The sequence below is a fragment of the Neofelis nebulosa genome, chromosome 9 (assembly GCF_028018385.1).
Source record: "Neofelis nebulosa isolate mNeoNeb1 chromosome 9, mNeoNeb1.pri, whole genome shotgun sequence".
Lineage (NCBI taxonomy): Eukaryota > Metazoa > Chordata > Mammalia > Carnivora > Felidae > Neofelis > Neofelis nebulosa.
Genome location: NC_080790.1, coordinates 140,504,909 through 140,530,009, shown reverse-complemented (window position 1 = coordinate 140,530,009; position 25,101 = coordinate 140,504,909). Strand labels below are relative to the sequence as shown.

The following is a 25,101-nucleotide window of genomic DNA, read 5'->3' as shown; positions in this document are numbered from 1 at the left end:
ACAGAATCGGAAGCAAGCTCCAGGCTCTGAGCCATCAGCGCAGAGCCCGACACGGGGCTCAAACTCGCGGACCGCGAGATCGTGACCTGAGCTGAAGTCGGACGCTTAACCGACTGAGCCACCCAGGCGCCCCTTCCCGAGTTGTTTTAGTACACGTTTCGTTCCACAGGTCACTGCACCCAGGCTTGTTCAGGATGCCGGGGGGTCACCCTTCGAATGAGACCAAGAGCCTGCTGGCCGAGCGGACGATGCAGGGGCGTGTCGGTCCTGTCAAGAGGAGAGCTGCTCTGTGGGCCCTGCCTGCAGCAGGGGTGGCAGGGGGTCTGGAGGGTCGTAGGCAGCAGTGCCACGTCAGCCTTAAAAGCAAACCAGCCGGTGGTTTTACTGGCAAAGTGAGTCTCGGGGGAACGAGGAACCGCCACGCAGGACACGCAAGCTTGCGGGGAACACAGGGAAGGCCCGCTCTCTTAGGTTTTAGGGGGAGATCGGGGCGGGTCGTTTGGGGCGGCAGTGTGCCGGAGAGGAGGGGGAGTCAGGGTTTGGGGCGGTTTCTGGCTCCGGCAGGCAGTGGCCGGGGTGGTGTTGCCGGGGCAGGGGGGCGGGGGCACCGAGGCCTCCCGCGCCGAGGCTGGTCTCGCCGGCCGGCTGTGGCGCCCGAGCCCCCGCCGAGGCGCCCGGCTCCGTCTCGGGGAGGGGGGGTCTCCTGTGCCCGTCCCCACGGGCGCCATCTGATCGATGTTTCACGCGGGGCCCGCCGTGGGCCGGGGCGGCCTCCGGCATCTGGCGCAGACGTGCGAGGCTTTCGGTGCCCAGGAGGCACCAAGCCGTGTCCAGAGGGCGACGGGGAGATGAGTCTGGGGCTCCGTCAGCAGACACCTGGTTCCCTTGGCGCCCTTTCTTGTTTCTTCGTTAATTTGTTTCACTTCCAGCGTAGTTACCATACAGTGTTGTGTTGGTTTCAGGCCAGTTTGTGTTGTTTTTCTAACGAACATACACACAGTACAACGAACACCTCCGCACCCGTCACCCGGGGTCGGCGTTTACCGTGTTTACGTCACGCACTCGCGTGTTGGCCGCGCAGTTTCAGAGACGCTTCCAGGCGTCGCGTCTCTTCACCTCTAGGTATTTCTGGACGCGTCTCCTGGAAAATTCTCCCGCGCACCCCCCGTGCCGTTACTGTGCCTCACGAGGTTGATCGCCATGCTGGCATCTAATAGTCCATATTGGTGTTTCCCCGGAATGTTTCAAATGACTTTCGTAGCGGTTTTTCTTTTTTCCTCCAAACCCACACCCACCCATGGATTATGTATTGCGTTTAATTAAAACTTTAAGTCTCCTTAAGTTGCACCCACTCTGCCCCACCTCACGTTTGCTTACGATGACGTTGAGGTTTGGGGGAGATGAGGTCGGGTGTCTGTAGAACTCTGAAGTAGATGATTCACTTTATATGGGGAATTTTGATAGAATTTCAAACTTTGAGAAAAGTTCCAAGATTTGTACCGAACTCGGCGGGTGCCCACCAGCCTCACTCGGAGTCACCAGTTGCTAACGTCATAGCCCATTCGCTCTGTCGTGCTTGATCTCTCATTATATACTTTCCTGAACCGTTTAACAACGACTCGTAGATACCTCAGGACTTGTGTATTTTTGAAGAACAAAAGCCTCGTCTTAGGAACCGGGATACGGTGCTCAGACTCAGGAAATGTAACTTCCGTCCAAAACTGTTGTCCGGCTCAGGGGTCACCTCTGGATTTGCCTGGATTTGCCTGTTCTCCCGATAACGTCCTCTGCAGCTTCCCCACTGGTTATGAGGAGCCGTCGAGAGAGAGCACCGGGAATCTCAGCCCAGCCGCGGGCGGCCCCTCCCTCTGCACCTCCCGCCCCCTCACAGCCCCCCCCCACCCCCCGCCCACTCTCCCGGCAGCACCACCACTTGGTGCTGCGGGAATTCCTGCCCCCACGTCCGCCAGCCTCTGACTGGTTGGTTCCTGTTTCACCAGTGACGGGCACCCTGAGTTAGTCCGTGGCCCTGGGGGTGACGGCTGACAGGCTGACGGTCTCCCCAGTCGGTGCGCAGCATCCCCCGGTCCCCTATTGACTGGTGTCCCCCCTCCCCCTCCCGCACACAGACCCCTCCTTCAACCTTCCAGACAGGAACATACCCCCTCTTTGGCTCTGAAGGCGAGGACAATCACCTGGCCTGGTGGGTGGGCCCTGGTGGCCCCGTTGCAGCTCTGTCCCCCCTCTGCTCCTTTGTCACTCTGAACCTGGGTGCCTGTGCCCGAGTCTCCGTGAGCCTTGCTGCTCTGTCAGCATTTGGGGGGCGGGCAGAGTCAGTGGTAGTGTTTTCTCGTTTTTTCTTTTTTGAGAAAGGGGGCGCAAGTGAGCAAGAGAGAAGCGGGGCTCACCCAGTTCGGGACCCTAACTCCCAAACCGCGAGATCATGACCTGAGCCAAAGTCAGACACAACCGACTGAGCCACCCAGGCACCTGATCATGTTTTCTTCTATCATGATTTGCTTTTATGTCCGTTATTTAAAAGCATTACCTATTCTGTCGTTTTTTTAAGGTTTTATTTTTTTCTGTCACACTGAGGTAAAAGCATTTGGCTTTTTACTTTTTCTGTTTTTAAAGCAGAGGTCTCTGGCTACTTTGTATTTCATTTTATTTTATTTTATTTTATTATTTTTTTTTTTTAATTATTATTATTTTTTTTAACGTTTATTTTTGAGACAGAGAAAGACAGAGCATGAACGGGGGAGGGTCAGAGAGAGGGAGACACAGAATCCGAAACAGGCTCCAGGCTCCGAGCTGTCAGCACAGAGCCCGACGCGGGGCTCGAACTCATGGACCGCGAGATCGTGACCTGAGCCGAAGTCGGCCGCTCAACCGACTGAGCCACCCAGGCTCCCCTTTATTTTATTTTTTTAAATTTTTTATAAGTTTTCTTTATTTTGAGAGAGGCAGAGTGGGGGTGGGGGGCAGAGAGAGAAGGAGACAGAGAATCCCAAGCAGACTCCATGCTTCCAGCACAGAGCCTGACTCAGGGCTTGAACCCACAAAACGTGAGATCGTGACCTCAGCCGAAACCAAGAGTCAAATGCTCAACCAACTGAGCCACCCAGGCGCCCCTGTTTTTCACGTTTTCGTATTACGTTGTCATCAATGAAGATGGTCTGTACAAAGAAACCATTTTTGAAAGTTTGTTGAGACTTCCATCGTGACCTCTTCTGTTGTCAGTTTTTAAAAGTTTTGTATTTATTTGGAAAGAATGTGTATACTCCATTCGGTGAATTCTGTGTTTGTTAGGTTGAGACTATTCGTGGCGATTCAGACTTTCCCCTCCTGCTCTGCTGTGTGGCACGCCTGTCTCTGCCCCAGACAGGCGGCCGGTACTTTCCCTTCCCGACTTCCTGGTGCAGCTTCCTGATGGGTGCTCGGAACCATCGCCCTCCTTCCTCTTAAGGAATACGCTTTGTTTTTGTAAGGTTATTTTTGTTTCTATAATCTCTACACCCAACACGGGGCTCGAACTCACAACCCCAAGGTCAGGAGTCACTGGCTGTTCCTTACTGAGCCAGCCGGGCGCCCTGAGAAATGCACTTCTTGTGTTTGGCTTCTCTTGTATTTGCACACTCTGGCCAGAAAGCATCAAGGTGTCTTGATGAGCTGTAAGACTCCCTTGAAACTCTGCCATTTCACTTAGGTTTTGTTGAAGTAGGTGCCGACTGAGAGGGGAGAGTGGCAGTCGCCCACTAACTTCTGGCCTACAAGGAGGCCTGGCGATCGCAGCCACCCCAGTGCCTCGTGATTGAGAGCTGGGACCCCGTGGGCATCCAGGCCACACCAGCTTACCCGCTGCCCGCACAGATGCCCAGCACAAAGGCGGAGGCCCGGCACCAGTCTCGCAGCGTGGACACTGGTCAGGAAATCTCTGGAGTGCTTTCTTACATCGGAAATGATTGTTTCCTTCTTTGTGGCTTTAATTATTCCCAAAGGGAAATTCTGCCTTTTCAGTACAGGCAGATATTTTCTATTTGGGCTTTGGGTGTCAGGATATAGGAAACTGTCAAAATATGGTTCATCTTAAATTGCATTGAGACCCTAAAACCTTTTAAAGTTCGGGAAGAAAATTAGAGATATGTGCAGATGTAGCGGCTGAGTGGGATAGTCGTTAGAAATGACAGGTGGCCTTGGTCAGATGCCACTTTGAAGGTGGACAGGTGGCGTGCCCCAGCCATTCCAGATGGTTCCGAAGTTAAACTCGTTCAGCAGAGTACTTCTTCCCTTTCAGGACGTGAACTAAATATAAACCCACTACAGCCCAGCAACAAAAGCAACACAATACAAAAACAAAGGATTCGAGCACCTTTTTCCAGAGAAGGTGAGCAAATGGCCAGCAAGTGCATGAGAAGATGCTCGCCATCTCTGACCATCAGGGAAATGCAGGTCAAAGCCACGTGCAAGTACCACTTCTCACCGTCACGTGTGGCTGTTACAGACAAAATAGGTGCTCACAGGAGGTGCAGAGCTGGAACTCGGGGCTGCTGGTGGGAATGTCAGATGGTGCGGCTGCTGCAGACAGTTGTCTGACGGTGTCTCAAGAAGTTAGCCTAGAATTACTGCGTGATCCGGCAGTCCCTCTTGGGGGTTATGCACCCGAGAGACTTAAAAGCAGGGACCCGGATGGACGCCTGTATGTCAGTGTTCACAGCAGCTCTGGTCTCAGAGGCCAGAATGTTGGAGGCGGGCCCGCTGCCTGGCAGCGTGCGTGCGGAGGGCGCTTACTCAGCCGTAGCCAGAGAGAGCCGTAGGCAGAGAGGGTTGCTGCAGCACGGGCGCGCCTCGTCGCCGCTCTGAGTGACGTGAACCAGTCACAGGAGGACAGACGCCCCGTGGGTCCACTTCTGTGTGACCCCTGGAGCTGTTCCATTCGTAGGGACAGAAAGTGGGATGGTGGGCAGGGGCTGCGGGAGGACGAGAGTCATGTTTGACGGGGGACACAGTGTCCGTGTGGAAAGATGAAAAGTGGTGGTGGTCACGCGACGCTGTGAAGGCAGTTCGTGCACCGGATAAAACCACATACAGCGGTTAAAACAAAATGTCACGTTATGTATTTTTTACTGTAACAAAACCTTTAAGCCTAGACTCAGCGGCATAAGAATGCTATGCTTAAAAAACTCGTGGAAATGTGTCCGTGCACAAACATGGAGAGAACAGAATACCGAGCTCCTGTGTTCCTGTAACTCTGCTTCAGGGCCAAGATCGCCTCGTCTGTACTCCGGTCCTGCCTCCCTTGCGGGACTATTTTATTTTACAGCAGTTGCAGACCTAACATTTTAATTTAATTTTTCAATTTACATTCAAGTTAGTTAGCGTGTAGCGCAACCAGGATTTCAGGAGTAGGTTCCTTAGTGCCCCCTCCCCATTGAGCCCACCCCCCCTCCCACACCCCCTCCAGTAACCCTGTTTGTTCTCCATATTGAAGAGTCTCTTAACATTTTGTCCCCCTCCCTGTTTTTATATTATTTTTGTTTCCCTTCCCTTATGTTCGTCTGTTTTGTCTCTTAAAGTCCTCCTATGAGTGAAGTCCTATGATTTTTGTCTTTCTCTAATGTCGCTTAGCATAATACTCTCTGGTTCCATCCACGTAGTTGCAGATGGCAAGATTTCCTTCTTTGTGATTGCCGTGTAATGCGCCATTGTATGTATACCACATCTTTAGCCATTCATCCCTCGATGGACATTTGCTCCTTGCTCTTTATTTCTTGAAGAGACGGAACACTTTGTCCATAGGACGTCTGCCTTCTGCGTTGTGCAGACCCACGATCCCGTTTCCCAGAGGCTGACAAAGATCTGGCTGTCTGCACTTGCCTTCTTTTGTGAGCTTGGGGCTGACCCTGTGCTCGGGACAGCCAGCCTGCCCCAGGCACGAGAGCTGAGGCCTTGAAAAGTTCCTGGAGGCAGGACAGCGTGAGCAAGGGCCGTGCCGACGGTACCACGGGAGCCAGATTTTAGTCTTACGGGTGCGGAGGTAACCCCTGACCCCAGGCCTGCCCCGGAACACTTGCTGGTGTGTGGGGGGTAGGTCATGGGTACGGTGTCTGTGTGGGGTGATGGAAAGTTCTGGAGATGGATGGTAGTGATGGCTCTGAAACACTGATGTCCTTAATGCGGCTGATTGAACACTGACACTAAAGGGGTAAAGTGGTGTATTATGCTACGATAGAAAATCTGTAAGTATGGCTGCTGCTTTTAAATAAAGAAGGCTTTATACTATATTCAGGCGTCATGAGACTCTATTGGAAAGTTAAAAATACATGTAAATGTAACGGAGAAAAATGTTTGAATCCTTTTTATCCTGTACACCCCCTTACGAGATGCGACATGAATTTGTAGATGACGCCTACATATCTTGAAGTAATTTAGCTCATAATTTCAACCTTCTTTGTTTAATTTTTTAAAGGTTTTTTTCATTGTAAGTACTCTCTCCGCCCCACCACGGGGCTCGAACTCACGACCCCGAGATCAAGAGCCGTGCACATTGCACCGACTGAGCCAGCCAAATGCTCCCCCCAACACACAACCTTTGTGTTGTGGAGATAGTTTCCGTGTCTGTAAATTCAGTGCATTAACGGTCATTTCTCAACTTCAGGAATTTGAGAGTGTGTTTTGCGGTAAAACTGGCAGAAGGCTCAAGTTGACCAGACCGGACTCCTTGGTGACGCGTCCCGCACAGGAGAGCCTACAGAGCAGCCCAGCCATGGACGTCAAGTGACCGGCACCGACCGCGAGTTCCCGGCAGTGGCGGCTGCCGCCCGGGGCCCCCAAGCGTCTGTGCAACCCAGGAGCCCCGGTGGTTTGACTCTAGGGGGACGCAGGTCAAGTTGATGGGCCTCCAGTGGGGACGTTAAAGCACGTCGTGTAAAGATGTTTGTCTAGAACAAAATACTTACTAGTCATCCGTGTCCTCTTAGACCATTTGGGGATGAAGACGTTGCCAATTGACAAGAAACTTCTCAATTACCTGCCTGATTCCATCATGTTTCTTAACATGATAACTTTGAAGATTACCATCCTTTGTAATTTCCTTAGTCTTAAAAGGTATATTGCTTTTTACTTATTTTATCTGCATTTTAAATGTGCCCGCTTAGCAACTGGAACAAGTTAAATTTTTCTTAATTAGAAGTAGTTTGGAAATTTCACTCTTTTGTTTCTCCCTCCCCTTGTACCGACTCCATTCACACAGGACCATGTTGTGAGATGTGGTCCATTTCCAGCCTTCCTGCTGGACATTTTCCAGACTCCCTTTGAAGCCATTTTTGTCCGTAAATGAAATATCGTCACAGTGGGTTACTTCACACCCTGATTTCCATATTGAGAGTCCCTACTTTCTGTGTAATAAACTCTAGTGTTTGGAACTGAGTTTTTCAAATGAGTGGCTTTATTTATCACAACAGGTAATAGCAGACTTTCGTGCAGTACAAAGTCACCTTCAATAAATACTGTTAATTGGAGACGGTAGAAGTTTGTACACAAGAAAAGCGGGAAAATCAGACTAGACCATGTGTAGTCGGGATGCCGTACGTGAACGTCTTTATTTGTTACACTGTGGTCGTTAGATTTCATAGATCGTCTCGCTGGGACCACGTCTTCGTCCTTCCACAAATGCTGTGTAAACAAGCTGAATATTTTCTATCTGTGGAATCGTACAGAACTGCGTGTGCGGCCTGTACCCCCAGATGCCACGTCACGTAGGGCTGGGCTGAGGTACGACGTTTCAGCTGTAAATACATGGGAGACAGAACACGAGACAGGGCATTGGAGGATGCTCTCAGGGACCCAGTGTCCAGTCGCTGCTGTCGAGGACACGAGGGCCGGGCCGGGAGGGCCTCGGGGGACGTCACGGCGCGGCCTGAGGTCTCTTCTGGGACCTTCCGGAGCTCCCTGCTTGCAGCACAGCCTCATCCTCTCCCTCACTTCCTTCAGTTGCGTTTCAGGAGCTTCTAGAGCCGGATTTTTCCCCGCCCCCTGCCATCACGGCTCCTTGGCAGGCAGAGGTGTCACAGATGCCGGGGGTCCCCTGAGCACCAACAGCACCAGGGAGGCCGGGATCTCCCGGAGGCCCGGGCTCGCCTTGGGCCCCGTCTCGGCCATCCTTGCTCACGCCGGGCACGCCCTGCGGTCCTGGAGACGAGTCGGAGCAGGAAGGTGAGTGTGGACGGTGGGAACGGACAGCCATTCCACCTGCCCCCCCACTTTGGTCTTAGAGCTTATTCCCCACTCTGGAAGGGCCCAGGGGAGGGGAGGGGGTGCGGGAAGGAGGTGAGGTGCAGTGAGAGGTGCGTGGGGGTCCGGGATCTGTCCCAGGGGTGGCGGCTCGGACCGGAGCTGAGCTCGGTCTGTGGTGAGCCAGGGGGGTGTGCGGGGTTGTCTGGTGAGCAGGGACGGAGGTGACCGGGCCCCCAAGCAGGTGGAGGCAGAGTGGCCGCTGCCTCGCGGGCAGCCCCAGGTGTGGGGGCCGGCGGGCCTCGGGCCCCCGGCCCCTAGGGCGTGGGTGCAGGTGAGACCAGGCCCGGAAGGCCTCCTGGGAAGCCCCTGTCTCTCCACAAAACATGTATGTTGATGTCAATTCAAACGTCCAGGATACATACGGGCCAGTGAAGGGATCGTGTTAGAATTTAGCTGAAATCGATGGTGGGTGGCCTGCACTAAATAGATTCTCCTGAATGGGTTCTCGAGTAAGCTGTTCTACAAAGTGATTCAGACAGTTCCTGACCTCCTAAGAGAGTTTGCCAAGAGAGAGCTCGTTCCTTTAGAAGGCCGTTCGTCGCCCAAGCACGCCCCGCGCAGAGTTGGAAGCAAAGCCGACAGCGGCCGGCACACGTACCTTGGAGCCCCTGGTCTCCGTCAGGCCCGTCCAGACCCGCACCCGTCGAGCCTTTGTCTCCTCGGTCTCCCTGGGTCCCTGTGGGAAAGCAGTGGATGTGAGCCCCAGGTGCGTGACCCACATTCTGACGCCCACTTTGCAGGCTTTTCCCCAAAGTGACACACTCAGGAAAACAGCCCAAGCATCACAACCAGTCAAGGTGGTTGACGCTCGAATGCATCTCGGTTTGGGGACCAAGGGCACTGGCACGGGGCGGGGCAGGACTCCGGGCCACCCGCAGGGAACCTCGGGGGTTCCATCGGTGCGGAGGGACGGCACGGCGTCTGGGAGGGGGGAGGAGGTGTGTGCGTCCGTCTCCGGGGCTCAGGTGGTTCGGGCGTGAGGATATGGGAAATGGCGCTGCTAACTTTGGAATACTTTACGCTTCACAGATGAAGAAAGGGATTTACAGATTTGTTTCCCTTGGAAGTATTTTTCTTAGGCTACTTTTCAGAAACAAAATTATTGGATCGGTAAGTTGGAATGGACTGGAATCATGAGCGTGATCTCCCTCGTTTGGGCCGTGAGGCTCGCTGGCGGGGCCAGCCGGCCATGGTGGCACAGCTTAGAGTTTGGAAATGGGGTGAGTGTTCGAGGCCGTTTTGGAAAAGGTTAGTGCCCGCCCACTCACACACACGTGAGGCTCCGATCATGGGCACCGAGCACCCCGCCGCCAGCACAGGCCGGCCCCGGGGCCCATGGGGGGCGCGTCTGTGACTTGAGCTGGTTCCTAAATTACATCTAGTGCATCGTCGACCTTTAAAAGGGAGCTCCGTACGGCTTTTGCCTTTTGCCACAGAAACGTTCACATGTGTCGGTTTTTACGAAGGCACATCCTATGGTGTATAAAGGGGCTTCTGTGTGCTTCTCACGTTTGTCTGTCCTTCCCCCCAGATGTTCTGATGGTATTTGAGAAAAACATCACATTAAAAAAACGTTGCAGTGCTCGTGGGAGAGAGAAGGAATGCGGGGGCCACTCACCTCTGGGCCCAGGGTCTCCCAGCTCTCCGGTGGGACCACGATATCCAGGGGGCCCTCGTGCACCGGGGTGGCCGATGGAGCCGGGGGGCCCCGGGGGACCTGGGGGTCCGGCTGGACCAGGCCGGCCCGCGGATCCCGGCGCCAAAGGCTTCCTCAGGTGAGCTGCTAACTGTGCAATTTGTTCTTTTGAAAAACAAAGGGGCACACGTTTATTCAAAGCGGATTAGCGGAAGTGTTCTATGCCACGGCTGACACGTCAGGGCTGCCCGCCTTCCAGAAGGAAGTCTCACAGATTGAAAGTGGCCCAAACTTGGTGTCAGGGCACGAAACTCTAGTGCTGCCAGAGCACCGAGCAGTGAGTCGAGGCCCAGAAGGAGGCGCTCCCTTTGCGCGAGCTCCTCAAAAGCCCTGTGAATCAAAGCGGCCAAAAGATGCCACTCAGTTCGGAAGGGCTGAAAGGGCCCAGTCCCCGTCCCTCATGACTGATTCTTTGAGCAGACGTTTAGAGCGCCTGGCCCAGTATTAAATCCCGGGGGAGGGAGCCCCCACCTGGTGCAGATGGACAGAGCAGACCCCCAAGGACCCCAGGCAGCTGGGCAGGGAAGGGGGTGGGAGGGCACTCACCACTGAGCATCGCCCCACACAGCTCCCGGATGTGCTGCTCGCTGGCCTCTCGCCCCTGAAACGCACCCCATAAGCTGGTCAGTGGACAGGGGGGCAGGCCGGCACCTCCAGGGGCACCCCGCCATCACTCTCGGGAAGGTGACCCCCGCCCCCGGACGCCGACCTCAACACAGGGAAAGAAGCACGTACCGGGACTCCGGGCTTCCCAGTGATGCCAGGCACGCCTTGGACGCCCTGGAAACCCACGGGGCCGGGCGGGCCTGGGACACCATCCACGCCGCTGGTGCCGTTGGGGCCCGGGATGCCCTTCGGGCCCAGCTCCCCTCGACTGCCGGACTAGGGGAGAATGGGACCAGTGCCCAGAAGCCCCGCCACGCACGCTCCTCCCTCTTGCCCCGCTTCCGGGCAGAGCCAGCTTCGCGACCTGCAAGCCTGTGTCTCCTTTGGGCTTTGCTGTCGGGACGGCTGCCAGCCACTTACCTCTCCTTTGGGACCGACGGGACCACCGGGACCCTGCGAGAGAGGAGCCGTTGCGTGTGTTGCTAGGCAGGCGGGCGTTTGCTTCCAGAGAACCAGGCCAGCATGTTACTGGTCAGGGATGGCCTCGAACAGCCGGGAAACTACAACTTGACCGCTTCAGGATCTCTTGTAAGTACGTTTTTATCTCACTGGGGTTGTGTTATGACCACTGATGTTTTTGTGACTTAGTTTTCCTAAAGGGTGTTTTCAGTAGCTGCTTCGTACTTTTTCTCACACGTGTTGACTTTGCTCCTGGCCGTTATTATCATTATAATAAATGACGCTAAGCTGACAGTCTGTCCCTAAGGTTCCCTTTCCCCAGCTGTGTCCTCCTCAGGAAGCTTCCTGGCTGCCTGTGAACAGGCACGTGGTCCCAACCAGACAGCAGATGGCCCAGGACCCATTCTGCCATGCCGCCGTCGGCGAGAGCAGACGCCTCTGGGCTCCGCAGCCGGCAGGAACTGCCACCCCCATCAGATTATCAGGGACGGGTTCCCAGGTTCCTGCTGGGTCAAGGTCATCCGGGAATCCCCCAAAATAAACCTCAAGTGCGCACGCGCACACACACACACACACACACACACACACACACACAGAGCCCTGACCACGTCCTGGCTACGGTCACAGGGCTGTGGGCTGTGCCAGAGACGAGGGTCCCCGGGGCCGGGTCGTCGCCATCTCCCCCAGACACCTCGACAGCCTTAGTCACCGAACTGAAACCCTGGCCACGGGGCAAAGACCCTTCCCCCGAAACCCCACGACCGTCGTGCTCCAGCGTCCAGGAAAAGGTCCACCTGTCCATGAGCTCAGTCAAGGATTTTACTCTAAACATAACTTGATTTTTAGCTCTGTGGAGGCAGAGTTTTCTGGAGTTTTATCTGAACCGTGCCCCAGTTCCCGCCGAAAGTCACCGGTGACGTGACTGCAGGCAGCATCACGTGGACAGGAGCCCACAGGACCCACAGGGACACATGGGCCCAGCCCCTGGCCTCCACGCGGCTTCCCCCACTCCCAGGACCAGCAGAGACTGGCCTCCCCCGGACACGGCTCGTTCACACTCAGCTGTTAACACAAGTGAGGCCGACTCGGTCACACTCACCAGCTCTCCTTTGTCCCCAGGAAGGCCGTCAGAACCTGCAGTGCCCTGGGAACGACACGCCCCAACGTTAAACCACGTTCTCAAGCTTCGGGAGCTGGTTCGCGAGACCCCGGACCAGGGGGACGCAGGCTGACGTCCCTTATTGACCTGACACGAGGCTTTCTTGCCGAGCAGAATCCTCAACCAATATAAAAAGGACCTGGGGCCACCTGGAGGTCACAGGCCCAGCTCCCTAGCCTTTCCAGAGAGGACAAATTTTTGACCTACAAACAGGCCTGGAGCCCAGATGCCGCCCTTGACGAGCTCACATTCCCAGAAGGTCTGCAGGAACACCCCCTCCCCCGGGAGCCCCAGGAGCCGAGCCGGGGGCTCCAGTTGGGCTGGGTGTCCAGAGCGGTCACCTCCACTCAGAGGGAGCAAGGAGAAGCCAGTCATGAAGACAGCGGGAGGGAGAGAGGAGCTCCAGCCTGCATCGACGGGACCAGCGGGCACCCACTCACCTGGTCTCCCTTCGGGCCTGCGGCTCCTCCGGGGCCCTGGCAGAGAGAAGGCTCGGCCTTAGAGGAAGCCCAGGGCCCCCGGGGGGGTGGAGCCCAGGGGCCCGGGCGCGTCCCCCAAGTGTCTTCGGGACGCCAGAGCATCGCAGCACGCAGGGTGCCGTGGGCGCTTAACGGGCCTCTTTGGGTTGGGTGTTGCTTGTACCACCAGTGACCGTGCGGGCAGCTGGCACCTGTAACCCTCGGGTGGCGTCCCGAGTGGGACCGGATGTGTCTGGGGAGGTGCAGGCTGGGGTCGCCCCGAGAACAGAGAACATTAAAATAACAATTGTCTGTCTGCTTAAACAGCAGCAGGAGCCAGAGCTGCCCTGGGAGGGGATGGAGGAGGCCGGGGTGGGCAAGGTGGGGGGGAAGGCGAGGACCCTCTGTGAGCACAGCCCCCCGGCCCCCCCCCCCTCCCCGCAGAGGCCCTGGCCCCTGGGGTTTCCCGCCCGCCTGGAGGCTAACGAAGGGCCGCTTTCTCGGCCAGCGGTTTCCGTGGCCCCCGCCCTGCCCTGCCTGCCTCCCCGGAATGAAGCGAGGTCTGGACGGCAGCTCCTGGGCCTTCCCGTCTGCAGGGGTGATGGCAGAGGCAAGCGCGGCCTTGGCAGGGCCTGGGGCGCGCGTCCAAGTGGGGCCTGGTCCTGCCCTGCCGGGCGCCTGGGCGCTCTGGCCCGACCGTCCCGGGACCGCAGGGACCCACACTGAACCCACCGTCACAAGACCGCTAGGAAAGTTAGAAGCAGTGACGGTTAACAGCAGTTGTGGTTTTCACACTTGTCTTAAAGCACCGTAACCCTTTGTCCGACCCTCAGCTGAAACCCGACAGGCCCCCACGGAGCCAGGAGCACAGGGCGGGGCGGGGTAGGGCACCCCCTGCTGGGACAGCCACTTACCCGGTCACCCGTGACACCTCGGAGGCCCTGGGGGCCCGGCAGGCCGGGGTCTCCTGTGTCGCCCTTCCGGCCCTGCAGACAAGGACCCAGCTCGTCAGCACCCACAAAGGAGCCCAGCGGGGACCCCTCCCCTGCTCAGCTGGCCCCTCTGGGCGTAAACCCCGCCCCAGGTCTCACCCACCTGGAAGCCTCGGACGCCAGGGGCTCCAGGAGGGCCTTGCGGGCCCAGAGCCCCCTAAAAGACAAAAGGAAGGTGTGGGTCCAGCTCGGCTGCCCCCAGGGACGCCGGGCAGACACGGGAGCTGGCCTACTCGCCAGGGACAGAGATGGGGGGCGGCTGGGGGTTGTGGGGGTGAGGCATGCCCTCAGACCCCACGTGCCCGTCAGCCCTGGGAGCCAGGCACCCACACCCACGGCTGCCTGGGGCCCTGTGGCCGGTGTCCCCACGATCCCATCTATACACCTACTCGGACGTGAGGGGTGGGAAGCCCCCACTGCACCTCACGGAGCCTGCGACGGGCGCTGTGACTTCCTCCCTCGGCAAGGATGGGACAGCTGGGCCTGGCCCTCGGTGTCTTTCGGCTTTCGTGGGCTCAGCTCACTGACGTGTCCCAGATGCCTCCCCAGCCCGCACGGCGACATGGAGGTGCCTCCCTGCCCTTCCCCCCCTTGCCAGGCTACACCCGCCTCACTCACCGCCGAGCCCCTGTGGCCAGCCTCACCGCGCTCCCCAGGCACGCCAACATCTCCCTGCACGAGGTCAGGGGGAGGGGGACAGGAGTCAGCAGGGTCCATGGACTTAGGGCGGGGGGGGGGGAGGGGGAGGGGGGGGACACTTACCGGGATGCCAGGCTCTCCCGAGGGTCCGGCCTCACCCAGCTCCCCGGCTCGGCCCTGCATGAGAGAGAGCCCCGAGTGTGCGCTCGTCCCTCCCTCCGGGGCCCGGACACCACCCCCACCCGCACCCCCACCCCCACCCCCAGCAAGACAGAGAAGCCACGTACCAGTTCTCCCTTCTCGCCCTTGGACCCTGCTCGTCCGGGGAGGCCCTGCGCACGTCAGAGGTCCGGGCTGTGAGCCCGTGGCAGAGCACCCCCAAAGCGGGGCTCCCCCTGCACAAACTCCCACTCGGGGACGCGCAGAAGGCCCCCGTCCCCGAGCCCCCACCGGCGTAGCCCCGGCACCACCGAGGGAAGCCCACACGCTCACCGGCAGCCCGTTGGGGCCCTTCTCTCCTGGGGCACCGTTGCGACCAGCCTCTCCCTGCGGGAGGTCAGGGGACAGGGTGCTGAGGCCCGGGAGGCCCAACCCCCGCAGACCCCTTCTCCCCTGTAGGCCAGATACCAACCTTCTCGCCATCGAGTCCGGGCACGCCGTCCCGCCCATCCTTGCCCGGCATACCCTGGGGATGGGGGGTGGCATGAGGCCTGGGGCGCAGCGTGTGTCCAGTCACCCCACCCTCCCTCCCCAGGCCGGTGTGTCAGTCCCTGCGGGGGGGGGGGGGGGGGGGGCAGAGGACGCTGCCCTCCGCGTCTGCCCGGGGTTTTCACCACGCCCACAGCCAAGTTCTGTTGCGGCCCGTTTTGCAGATGAGAAGACAGAGGCTTGGGGGCTGGGATGTGGGCCTTCCCAATCCCACGCTCTGGACTGATGTAGGAACAGAGAGCACAGCCCAGTGTTGGGAAACCAGCAGGAGGGCAAGCTTTCAGAGGAGGCCCCCAGGGGCCTGTCCTCGTCTGCGTGGGTTGGGGCTGGGAGGGGCTGAGCAGGGGACCGGGCGGTGCGGGTGCCCCAGGACCCTCAGAATGCCCCACACCTGTGCCCACCGGTCTACCCAGCCCACCCTTCTGTCCCCTGCGGCAGACGCTCTGCCTCCTCCGCACGGTCGGGGCTGCCTGGAACACATGGCCCCGTGCCCTGCTCAGCCACTGGTAGGAGGCTCCGGACGGCGACAGCAGCGTTCGGCCAAGTGAGGGCCACACGCCGGCCGCGGACAGCCCCAGGTGGCTGAAGAAGGGTTCTCCCGGGGGGGAGACACTTGCAGAAGATGGGAGGCCAGCAGGGGCAGCAGGGGCCTGCTCTGTGCAGGGACACCAGGGACACCGGCCGTTGTCTGACACCGCGGCAGCCGCGGGCACTCACCGGCTCTCCGCCCGGCCCGGCCACTCCAGGGGCTCCTTTGGGACCAGGTCTGCCCTAAAAGACACATAAGCCACTGCATTTGGGACCTTGAGGAAGAGGAATGCTCCCCCCACCCAGACTGTGTCCCTGGTCCCCAGGCAGGCTCAGGCCAGGAGCCCTGCACGCGCCCCGTGCCCATGACTCCCGGGCACCAGGGGCTGTGCTCAGGGCTGGGGGATGCCCAACCACGGGCGGAAGGGCTTGTGGACTCGGGACCCGTCTCAGCATCACGCGGCCGCCTCCTGGGCCTCTGGCCACGGGACTCAGTCCGGGGGACGACGAGGTTGAAGGCGTCCGCAGGCAGACGCCAGCTTGGGGCTGTCCCCTCATTGCTCGATCATCTCTCAGCTTTACTCACGGTTGCTCGCTCAACCTGAGAGTCATTTTCTCTGTTATTCCATTTCACAGTTGGGCAACGGCGCAGGGCCCAGGGCCTCTGGCGGGATGAGTGTATCGGCCGGAAGGCGCCCCCAGGAGCCTGGTCCTACAGCCTCCGCCCCGCTGCTCCCGGCACGGCACGAGCTCGTCAGAGCCACCAGAACTGCCGGTGACCCAGCTGCTGGCCAGGGGCCACCCCACCCTCCCTCCCCAGGGGTCGGCGTGTCTGGAGGAAGGACCCAGAGAATCAAGGTCACTTTACTTACAAGGTCACCCTTGGGGCCACGGAACCCGTCTGGGCCCCTCTCGCCTCTGTCACCCTAAAATGACGGGGGGTGGAGGTATGGAAACAAAAAGTTAACTGCAGAAGGTGGGAGGGCTGGATGGAGGGTCACAGGGGCCAGAGGGACGTTGACCACACCTCACACACGTCCAGAGGGAAGAACACCAAAGTCCCAGCGAGAACAGGCCCTCGCGGTAAACTCAACCCCCCCCAGGTGTACCCACTCCTGCCCCCAGGTGTGCCCACTGGCACCTGCCCAGGTGTGCCCAGGGGTGCGTGCCCACAAAAGGACTCTGCTCCCGGAAGGGCCAGCCTGGCGCAGCCCAGGGGACTGAGGGAGGCGTCTGAGTGAGGAAGAGGAAGGGTACAGAGAGCCCAGGCCTGCGGGGGGCCACCCTCCACCCCCAGACACACACATACCACTTTCCCAGGGGCTCCTGGGATCCCCAGCGGCCCTCGGAATCCGATGGGACCCTGTAAAGGAGGCGGGGGGCCATCTGGGGCCTCTCATCTGGAGCCTGGCCAGCATCCCTTGGAGGACGTGGCTCCAGCCAGAGAGACCCTGCCTCCAGCACCCCCAACAGACACCCCCTCCCCAGTCAGCTGCCCAGGGGTCCCAAACCGTCCCCCACCCCCCTTTTCCAAGGCCTCCACTCCGCTCGCCTAGGGCCCCTCTCCACCTGATGCGGGGCTGACTTACCCGATCCCCGGGGGGCCCGGCCGGCCCCGGCAGACCTCGAAGTCCCCGAGGCCCCTGTAAGAGGAAAGCTGGAAAGGCAGGGCCTGGGCCAGCAGCACCCCCAGGACCGCACGCCCCCCGGGAGCCACGGAGGGCCCTAGGGTCTTCCCTAGAAGCACCTGACCTCCTCGGGCCAGGCCCTGGAGGGGGCAGGGCCACAATTCCTAGGATCTGCAGCCTGGCAGAGGCAGGACCCTGGCCCGGTCCCTCTTACGAGTGTCAGTGGACCGTCCCCTGCAGCCCTAAGCAGTCGAGGGGCTCTGGCCCCACATCCCCACCCACGTCTGGCCCCTTCCCCCGCTCACCTGCAGCCCTACAGTGCCTGGGATGCCAGCGGGCCCGGGGGGGCCAGGATCACCCTGCAATGGAGATGAGGTGCCGTGAGCTGGGTCAGGCCTGAGCCCTCCCAGCACCTGTCCAAGCCCACTGGTCCCCCCAGATGAGCCCGTGCAGCGGGGGCCGTGGCCCTGTTCACAGCTGAGCCTCTGAGGTTGGGGGCTTCTGGCCTTCCTCTGGAGGGCAAGGTCCCTGTGGCTTCTGCTCCTGCAAGGCCCCCAGCCTTTCCCAGACGCCTCTGCCTGGCTGGCGTGGGCACGTCTACTGCCCGAGCGGCGACCTCACCGTGCCGGACATGTACCCAGCCTCACCTGGTGCCTGTGGGTAAGGGCAGACCAAAATCTTCCGCGGCCAGGGGCCACAGGGTGAGGGGGGGGGGGTGGTGGCAGGGGCCTCCAGGAGACCTCTCCGGCCACCAGCGGGGCCGCCTGAGCTCAGGGAACTTCCATGTGAGACCAGGCAGGTGGGGGTTCGTCCAGGGACCCTGCCCCAAAGCACTTGGCTCCGACTGGCCAGGCCCCACAGAGGAGGCGTGCATAGCACGCCCCAGAGGCGGCCGGCACCCCCTCCCTGACCCACCGCCAGCGGGGCCCTGCCCCCCCCCCCCCCACCAGGCGCCCCTCCCTCCCTCCCACCCCCGCCCGGGCTGACGGCCCTGCCGCGGCCCATATTCACCTTCTCGCCATCCTTGCCGACCTCTCCTTGCTCCCCTTTGTAGCCGGTGGGCCCCTGAAAGCCAGTGGGGGCGAGGAGTCACAGCTCACCCCCAGCAGCCCTGAACAGAGGCCCGCGTGGCCGCCAGATCAGGTGGGGAAACTGAGGTCCGCTCAAGAGGGGGCAAGGCCGGGCCAGGGAAGGGAGTTGGTGGCCTGACGCCAGCTTCCCTGGCTGCAGCTGTCGCCATGCCGCCCGGTCCCGGGGGCCACACCGGTGCCCAGCCCGTTAACAGTGCTGAACAGGGGGGTGGGGACAGAGCAAGGCCCCCAGGCTGGGTCGGAGGCCAGCTCTCCCTTCTTCCTGGAACAACCAGGGCGGGCTTTCTGGAAGCCCGCCTCCCCCCTAGTCCCCTCAGGATCTTGAGGCTCGGGTCTGAGTCACCCTGTGGCCGCCGCTCACCTTGAACCCTGGCATTCCTGGGGGCCCGGGAGGGCCTGGGGGGCAGATGGCCGGGCACTGTTGGAAAGCAGAGTGGTCAGAGCGGGACCTGCCTCTCAGGTCAACACCCAGGGGCCCTGAGACGGGCCATTCCAGACGAGTGAAGGGACCTCAGGCCACACCAGGCCTCCCGGGGAGCCCGGACGGGCCCTCGCTCAGTGTGGCCGCCCGGGGTGGGGTGGGGGGTGCAGAAAGGCACTGCCCGGAGCACGATGGCGGCTGCCTGGCCCCTCGCGGGCTCGCGCTGGGAGCCAAGCTCCCCTTTCTCCGTACTCAGCGCAGCGGCTTCACAAAGGGGCCCTCATCCCGTGTTCCCGCAGCAAACCTCGGGCCGGGGCTCCTGTCAGTGCACAAATGCTCTCTAGGAACGGACAGGTGTCCTGCAGACACGGATGGGGCACTCCGTGCCCAGGGCACCGTAACGCCAAGGGATGGCGCTGGGTTTCCTAGATCATTCCGCAGCTCATCTCTGCCCCTGCCTGGCCCATCGCCAGGGGCCCAGCCATCCTCCCGATGCTGGAAGGTTCTGGAAGGTTCTGGAAGGTCCCTAAACCCTCCCTCTGGGACATGCCCTGGTCAAACACTCCGGACGCAGGGGTGGAGCCAAGGGCGCCGGCAGGTCACATCCTTCAGGAGCACCGGACGCCGACCCCTCCGCACACACAGCGGAGAAGCACCTGGGGCCGCCCCAGACGCGGTCTTCGTTTTCACGGGAGCGACAAAGCTCACAGGTAAGAGTGAGTCCCAGACGCTAGTCCAGAGCCTTCTCTGCTGGGGAAACCCTCTGTGCCACCCTTGTAGCCGACACCCGCCGAGTGTGGCTGAGCGGTCAGCGCCCGGCTGTGCCAGGCTACAATTGGATTCTGTTTCACTTCGATTCACATTCACGCTCCTGTGAGCAGGGGGTGGGGGTGGGGGTGGGGGTGAGGGGACCCGGGGGCAGGAGCGCGAGAGGGAGCAGCTCATAGCCAGTGGGCAGAGTTGGCGTGGCGAGGCCGCGCCCAGAGCTGGTGCCACCCACGCGGACCCGGGGGGTAGGGAACGAGCCACGGGGTCCCTGAGGTGGTGGGCTGGGCTCGTGCCCCCTCCCCCCAAGACGGGCAGCCTTCACAAATGGCTGTAAGTGCCTACCTGCAGGTCAGTAGCGCCTTCAGGGAGGACCCCTGGGTGACCCTGGGACACAAAAGACAGCTGACTTGGATGCTGCCGTCCCCCGCCCTCCCTGTCACCCACCACTCCAGACTCAGTCCCTTCATCCCTCATGTGGCCAGTGCTGGGCATTAACAAGGACAGAAACCACCTGTCCTGAGCCACTGGGCCTGAGCCCTGCCTGTCCCCAGGTCAGCCGACCCGTCTGCCACTTTGGCCCCGGACTCCGCCCGTGTCTGAAAAGGGGATGGGAGTCCACGTGGGTGCGGCTGGGGTCCCCGGGGACAGGAGAGCCACGTCATCGCTGCCTGGCACTACCCCAGCGAAGCCCTGGGGTCCCCTGCCTGGTACTTACAGGGGGTCCAGGAGGTCCCGGGGGGCCAGGGAGGCCTGGTAGTCCAGAGGGTCCCTGGGGGGTGGGTTATGACATTAGGTGAGGGTGACCAGCGGTCTCCCTCCCTGTGCCCTCACGGGGACGTTGCCACCTGCCCGCCTCCCCCAGCCTGGCCTGTGCATGTGCCCACAGCACATCTCAAGGCCTAGCCTGTCCTTGTCCCTGAATGTCACTTGGGGTTTCCGTCAAGGGCCATGAGAAAGGAAATGGGGGAGGAGGAGGATGGAAGAGGTGAGGGGAAGAGGGAGGGAAGGGAAGGGAAGGGAAGGGAAGGGAAGGGAAGGGAAGGAGCAGAGGTGGGAGGAAGCCCTGGGGGTTGAATTGGGGGTGTCCCGGTGGGCAGGGCCCTTGCTCTGAGCAGGGGGGAGGGTCAGGGCCAGCCACTCACCGGGGGGCCCCGGAGGCCAGCTCCACCAGGGATGCCGCTCACTCCTGCCTCTCCCTGGGGGGGGTAAGGACGTGAGAAACAGGGGTCTGCACCCACAGACCCACACAGGGCTCGTCTGCCCCCTCTGGAGGGACAGGAAGTCCGGTGGGGGGCGGCTGGCCCCAACCCCAGTTTGGGACCTGGCAGCCCACCTGGCCCGGAGTGTGGTGGGTGTGCTTGAGTGGGGCCGTGAGGGTGGTCAGTACTCACCGGGGGTCCGGGGAGGCCTTTGCCCTGCAGTGACAAGCACGGGGTCAGAAGGCGCTGGGGACAGCCCACTCCCCTACCCCCATCCCCCACCGCCGAGACAGGCGGGCTGTACGAGGGGGACTCCCAGACTCCTGGGGCAGGGGGCCCTCCCTGGGGAAGAGAGGACACAGCCCAGATGGTGTCCCAGGACCCCGGCCCAGGCTGGCTCGGCCCCGGAGGGACAGCAGGCAAGAGGGCTGGACGCTGCCTCTCAGGGCTCCCGAGGGCACCCCGCCCCGGTCAGACCCTCTAGCTCCTCAAAGTCCCACTGAGAGGGGGAAATGACACTCACCCCCAGCCCGGGGGGCCCCGGGGGGCCCAGACTTCCCTGCAGAAGGAAAGAGGGTCAGGAGTGAGCTGAGCCCAGGCGCCCAGGACTCTGTGAGGCAACCTGTCCCACCCGCCCCCCCCCCTCTGAAGTGGGAGCTCTCCGTTTTACAGAAGATCAAGGCCCCGGGGGGACCTCTGAGGCCCAGCAGCCCAGACAGGTCTTTGCCAATAATCCCGCTGAGGAAAATCCATCCAGACTGTTGGAAACGACGCAGGAAGCAGCCCAGAGCAGGCAGGACCCGCCCCCAGGAAGGCCCGGCGCTAGGGCTGACCCGAGCCACACAGAAGGGCCCTGTGCCCATCTCTCCAAGAAGCCTTCCAGGTAGCCCCCTCCCCCAAAGGTCACGAGAGCTTTGGCCCCTGCCCTTTCTGCCGCTCCCCTGTACCCCGAAGACGCAGGCCTGGCCCGGGGGGCCCCCGACAAGAGACTCCCTACAGAAACCCGGAGACAGCTGCCCTGGCGCGTAAGGCCGGTCGCCCCTGCCGGGTCTGAACGCTAGGACGGCTGCAAGCAGGGGCCCGTGTGTCGTCCCCCTGAGCCCACCTGCCCTTCTGTGGCCTCCACCTCACCGCACAAGCGGTAGGACGTCCCAGCTGCCCTCAGGGCCACCAGCCTTGTGGACAGTGCTCAGCACTGGGGGTGGGGTGGGGACCTCACTCCCAAGCGGAACCCATTCAACTTGGGGCAGGCACTGACCCGTTCTCCAGGTGCGCCCTTGGGGCCCGGTGGTCCGTCCTGTCCTGTCAGACCCTGGGGAGAGAGGCAGGGGAGGGGGGGGCTCGAGGGGTCACGCTGGGAGGACGGCCCGCCTCCCCCCAGAGGGCACTCTCCTAACTAAAATGGGTCCGGACACTGGTTAGAACCTTGCATGCGGCCCCTTCCTCTCCCAGGGCCTCTGGGGGAGGTGAGGAGCTGATAAGCCCAGCAGGTGGGAGAAGTCCCTTCTCGGAGCCCTGCCGCGGCCCCCCTGGGGCCAAGGCCTTGAGCCCCGAGGACAAACGGACAAACGCAGCCAGCCTGGGGCTCAGAGGGGCCCAGGTAGCCGGAGAACCGAGAGCTAGGAGCATTTTCACCCCTGCCGGGAGCTGGCTGCCCTCTGCCTGGGCTGAGGGGTCTGGGATGCAGGCCAAGGGACCCCCGCTGGGGGACATCCGGAGACTCTTGGGACCGACCGAGCAGGCCCAGCGCAGGCCCAGCCCCAGCGGGAGAACTGCAATTAAACTTGACTCCTGGGATACAACCCCTCCGGTCCCGGTCCCGGCTCAGGGGAGGAGAAGGGAGGGGGCTCACGAGAGGGGAAGGGGGGAGGGGGAGGAAGGGGCGGGCACACTCACGTCCACACCGGGCAGTCCTGGGAGCCCAGCCTCCCCTGGTTTCCCTGGCTTCCCTGGGGCCCCTTTTGGTCCCTGGAGGGAGGAGGGGGGGGGCAGAGGCGTGAGGGCAGGTCCAGCCCAGAGCCTTGGCCTTCACCAATAAGGCTTGTGTTTTCCAGCTGCGGCACCGCCCAGCAATTAGAGATTGGCTCTTCTCCACCGGAGGCCCAGCTGCCGGCTTTCCTGCAGACCCCCACCCAGCTGGGCCCGGCGCCCACCCTTGCTGGCCCCAGCTGGCCGCCCTCTCCAGCCGCCTCCCCCCGCTTAGTCACCTCTGTAGGAAGTTCACCTGGATGCTTCGTCAGCCGCCCGGGCTAAGGGCCTGTGCGTCCCTCTGTGGGACCCCCGGTGTGCCCTAGAACCCTCAATTCCTGGGCCTGAACAGCTCTGTGAAAGCCCAGGGCCCCCTCGCCGGCTGTAGCAACCTGGCCTGGCTGGCACCGGCCCAAAGACCGTCTCAAAGCCAGCCGCCGCCCAGGGACACGCTGAATCCCACACGCTCCCCTCCCGCCCCCTTCCCGCCTCTGAGGCCTCCTGCCTGGCGGGCAACCCAGGGCCCAGTGTGGTGGGAAGGGGACGTCCTGACCCCTCGGTTCTAGGTCCACCCCTCCCCTCACCGTAGCTGGACACTCACCGGGGACCCTGGCAGACCTGGAGGCCCAACTTCTCCCTGTAGAGGGGAAGACACCCACATGTGACCAAGCGTCCCCTGAAGATTCCGGCCCAGGGGAGCAGAGACCCAAGAGGCGACACGGGAACCCCCCCCAACAGGCGACCTCATCCACATCTAAGGGGCCCCCTCCTCTCTGGGGCCAGGCACAGGGACATACCCCCCACCCCTCCACCAGCCTGAGAAGCCTTGGAAGGTGGGCCACAGCCCCTCAGACTTGCAGAGGCCCAGGGGGAACACCACCCCCGTGACCACTGGGCCCGAGACCCTTGGCGTGAGGCTTCCAGGCTTTTAAGTGGAACCCTCCCCAGAAGGAACGGCACGACTCCCGTCAGCCTGGGGCTCCTGGGGGGCCGGGCGCCCAGCCCCAGCGGGAGGGGTGTGGGGGCCCTGGTCCAGGGCCCAATGTGGCCACCATGACCCGCCCCGCCCCCACCTTGCGGGGCTGTCGCCGAGCACCCTGCGGGTCGAGATCAACCAGGGTTGGTGTGGATATGAGACTCAGGGCCATCTAGGGCCTTGGGGGCTCAGAGAGAGACTGAGGACTGGTCAAGGGGGGCTCTCGCGGGTGAGGAGGTCCTGGGGCAGGTCTCTGCTTTACATGGAGGTGGCTGGATGGGGGGGGGGGGGTTCACCCAAGACGGTCCTGGGGGAGGCTGGCCACGGGATTTCAGCTGCTTGGATTGGGCCACACTTGACCTGGGGCACCCCTGGACACAGCATCTCTGGGGCAGAGCCAGCTCCAGAGCCCCCCAAAGCTGGCTCCAGCCCAAGACCCTCAGGGGACAGCCCTGCACCTCCACCCCCAGGGCCTCAGGATACAGGAGCAAGGGCCCCTCGGGGACCCGGAGACACGCACATCAGTGCCCACATTCCCAGGCCAAAGACTACCGTGCACCCCCCACCTGCTCTGGGGACGGGATCCCTGCGGGCTGAACCCTGAACAGGAACAAGGACCGTCTTTGTCCCTTCTCACACCCCACACCCCGCTTCGCCCCAGCCCCGACGAGTGGGACTTAGTTTTGTCTCCATCAGGTCTAGAGGCTCAGGGAGGTTGCAGCCAGACTAGAACCCCACGGAGCCCTCCCCACCCGCAAACTCACATCAATGCCGTCCTTGCCCGGTTTCCCAGGTGGCCCTTGGGGGCCCGGGGGGCCTTGGGGTCCCACTTTCTGAAACGGAGAAGTGTCATCATGCAGTTGATCCCTCCCACCCTCTCCCGCGGGTCAGCCCAACAGAGCGTCCCCTGTTCCTGGGTCGGGAACGGCACCGGGGGCCTGGCCCCGGGCCCCCCCCGCCCCCCAGGCCTGCCTCAGAGATCCCCCAAAGCCCGGGGCTGGCAGCGTCTGCTGCCTGGATCCTCCAGGAGGGGCTGCACCGCAGGGAGCCTCGGGGAACAAAGGCGACATTGTGCCCGTCTGGTGGCAGCAGCAGCCGACCAGGCCAGGCGAGGACAGGGCGACTCCTGGGCTCATCCACGAAGGGTCGCGCCATCCACGAGGGCTCCGTGGGGCGACCAGTCTCTGTGCTCCACGGCGAGGTGGGCGATGGGCCTCGAGGCTGCGCAGGCGGTCCCCAAGCGTCCCGGTTCCTGGCTCACTCACTGGCCCAGGGTGGCCGGGGAGGGGGCAGGTCGGTCCCCCGGCTGTGCTGCTCGACGCCCCATCTCGGAGCCCCCGGACTCCCACCCTGGCCGCCACTCTCCGGCCCGCGCTCACCTGCGCCTCGGTCACGGTCGCGGCCAGGAGCTGCCCGAGCAGGAGCAGGGCCAGGGTGGGGGCTCCGGCCATGGCTGCACTCGCGCTCTGAGCAGCGGCAGCGCCGGCGGCCTGGGCTCGGGGCGGACGGCGGG

At 61.6% G+C, this 25,101-nt stretch overlaps 2 protein-coding genes and 1 long non-coding RNA gene across 10 annotated transcripts in view; 2 read left to right on the top strand and 1 right to left on the bottom strand.

Annotated features, from left to right (window-relative positions):
* Nucleotides 1-7,425, top strand: part of TCFL5 (transcription factor like 5) — a 16,693-nt gene extending 9,268 nt beyond the window's left edge. For 4 of the 5 annotated variants that reach the window (XM_058686188.1, XM_058686187.1, XM_058686186.1 and 1 more), the window contains exon 6: nucleotides 6,656-7,425. In XM_058686188.1, coding sequence (XP_058542171.1) covers nucleotides 6,656-6,778 — 123 coding nt within the window. In that variant the 3' untranslated portion in view covers nucleotides 6,779-7,425. The other variant, XM_058686189.1, reaches the window with a different exon arrangement.
* COL9A3 (collagen type IX alpha 3 chain) lies at nucleotides 7,423-25,101 on the bottom strand. Its single transcript, XM_058686184.1, has 32 exons — nucleotides 24,968-25,101; nucleotides 24,353-24,421; nucleotides 23,214-23,249; nucleotides 22,541-22,612; nucleotides 21,903-21,956; nucleotides 21,168-21,203; nucleotides 20,837-20,860; nucleotides 20,588-20,641; nucleotides 20,161-20,214; nucleotides 19,788-19,829; nucleotides 18,618-18,674; nucleotides 18,177-18,230; nucleotides 17,471-17,524; nucleotides 17,127-17,180; nucleotides 16,847-16,900; nucleotides 16,410-16,463; nucleotides 15,727-15,780; nucleotides 14,933-14,986; nucleotides 14,794-14,847; nucleotides 14,589-14,633; nucleotides 14,425-14,478; nucleotides 14,281-14,334; nucleotides 13,766-13,819; nucleotides 13,585-13,656; nucleotides 12,653-12,688; nucleotides 12,153-12,197; nucleotides 11,015-11,047; nucleotides 10,724-10,870; nucleotides 10,535-10,589; nucleotides 9,911-10,093; nucleotides 8,891-8,968; nucleotides 7,423-8,187 (listed from the first exon to the last, which is right to left on the bottom strand). The coding sequence occupies exons 1-32, from the start codon at nucleotides 25,037-25,039 to the stop codon at nucleotides 7,997-7,999; spliced, it is 2,049 nt and encodes a 682-aa protein (XP_058542167.1). The 5' UTR covers nucleotides 25,040-25,101; the 3' UTR covers nucleotides 7,423-7,996.
* Nucleotides 8,071-12,989, top strand: LOC131486072 (uncharacterized). 4 transcript variants are annotated; one of them, XR_009249172.1, is made up of 4 exons: nucleotides 8,071-8,211; nucleotides 8,820-8,998; nucleotides 9,384-11,182; nucleotides 12,173-12,989. It is a non-coding gene; the product is annotated as an uncharacterized LOC131486072 (long non-coding RNA). The 4 variants fall into 4 exon arrangements; XR_009249173.1 differs by having other exon boundaries at nucleotides 9,372-11,182; XR_009249171.1 differs by having other exon boundaries at nucleotides 8,820-9,512; nucleotides 9,824-11,182.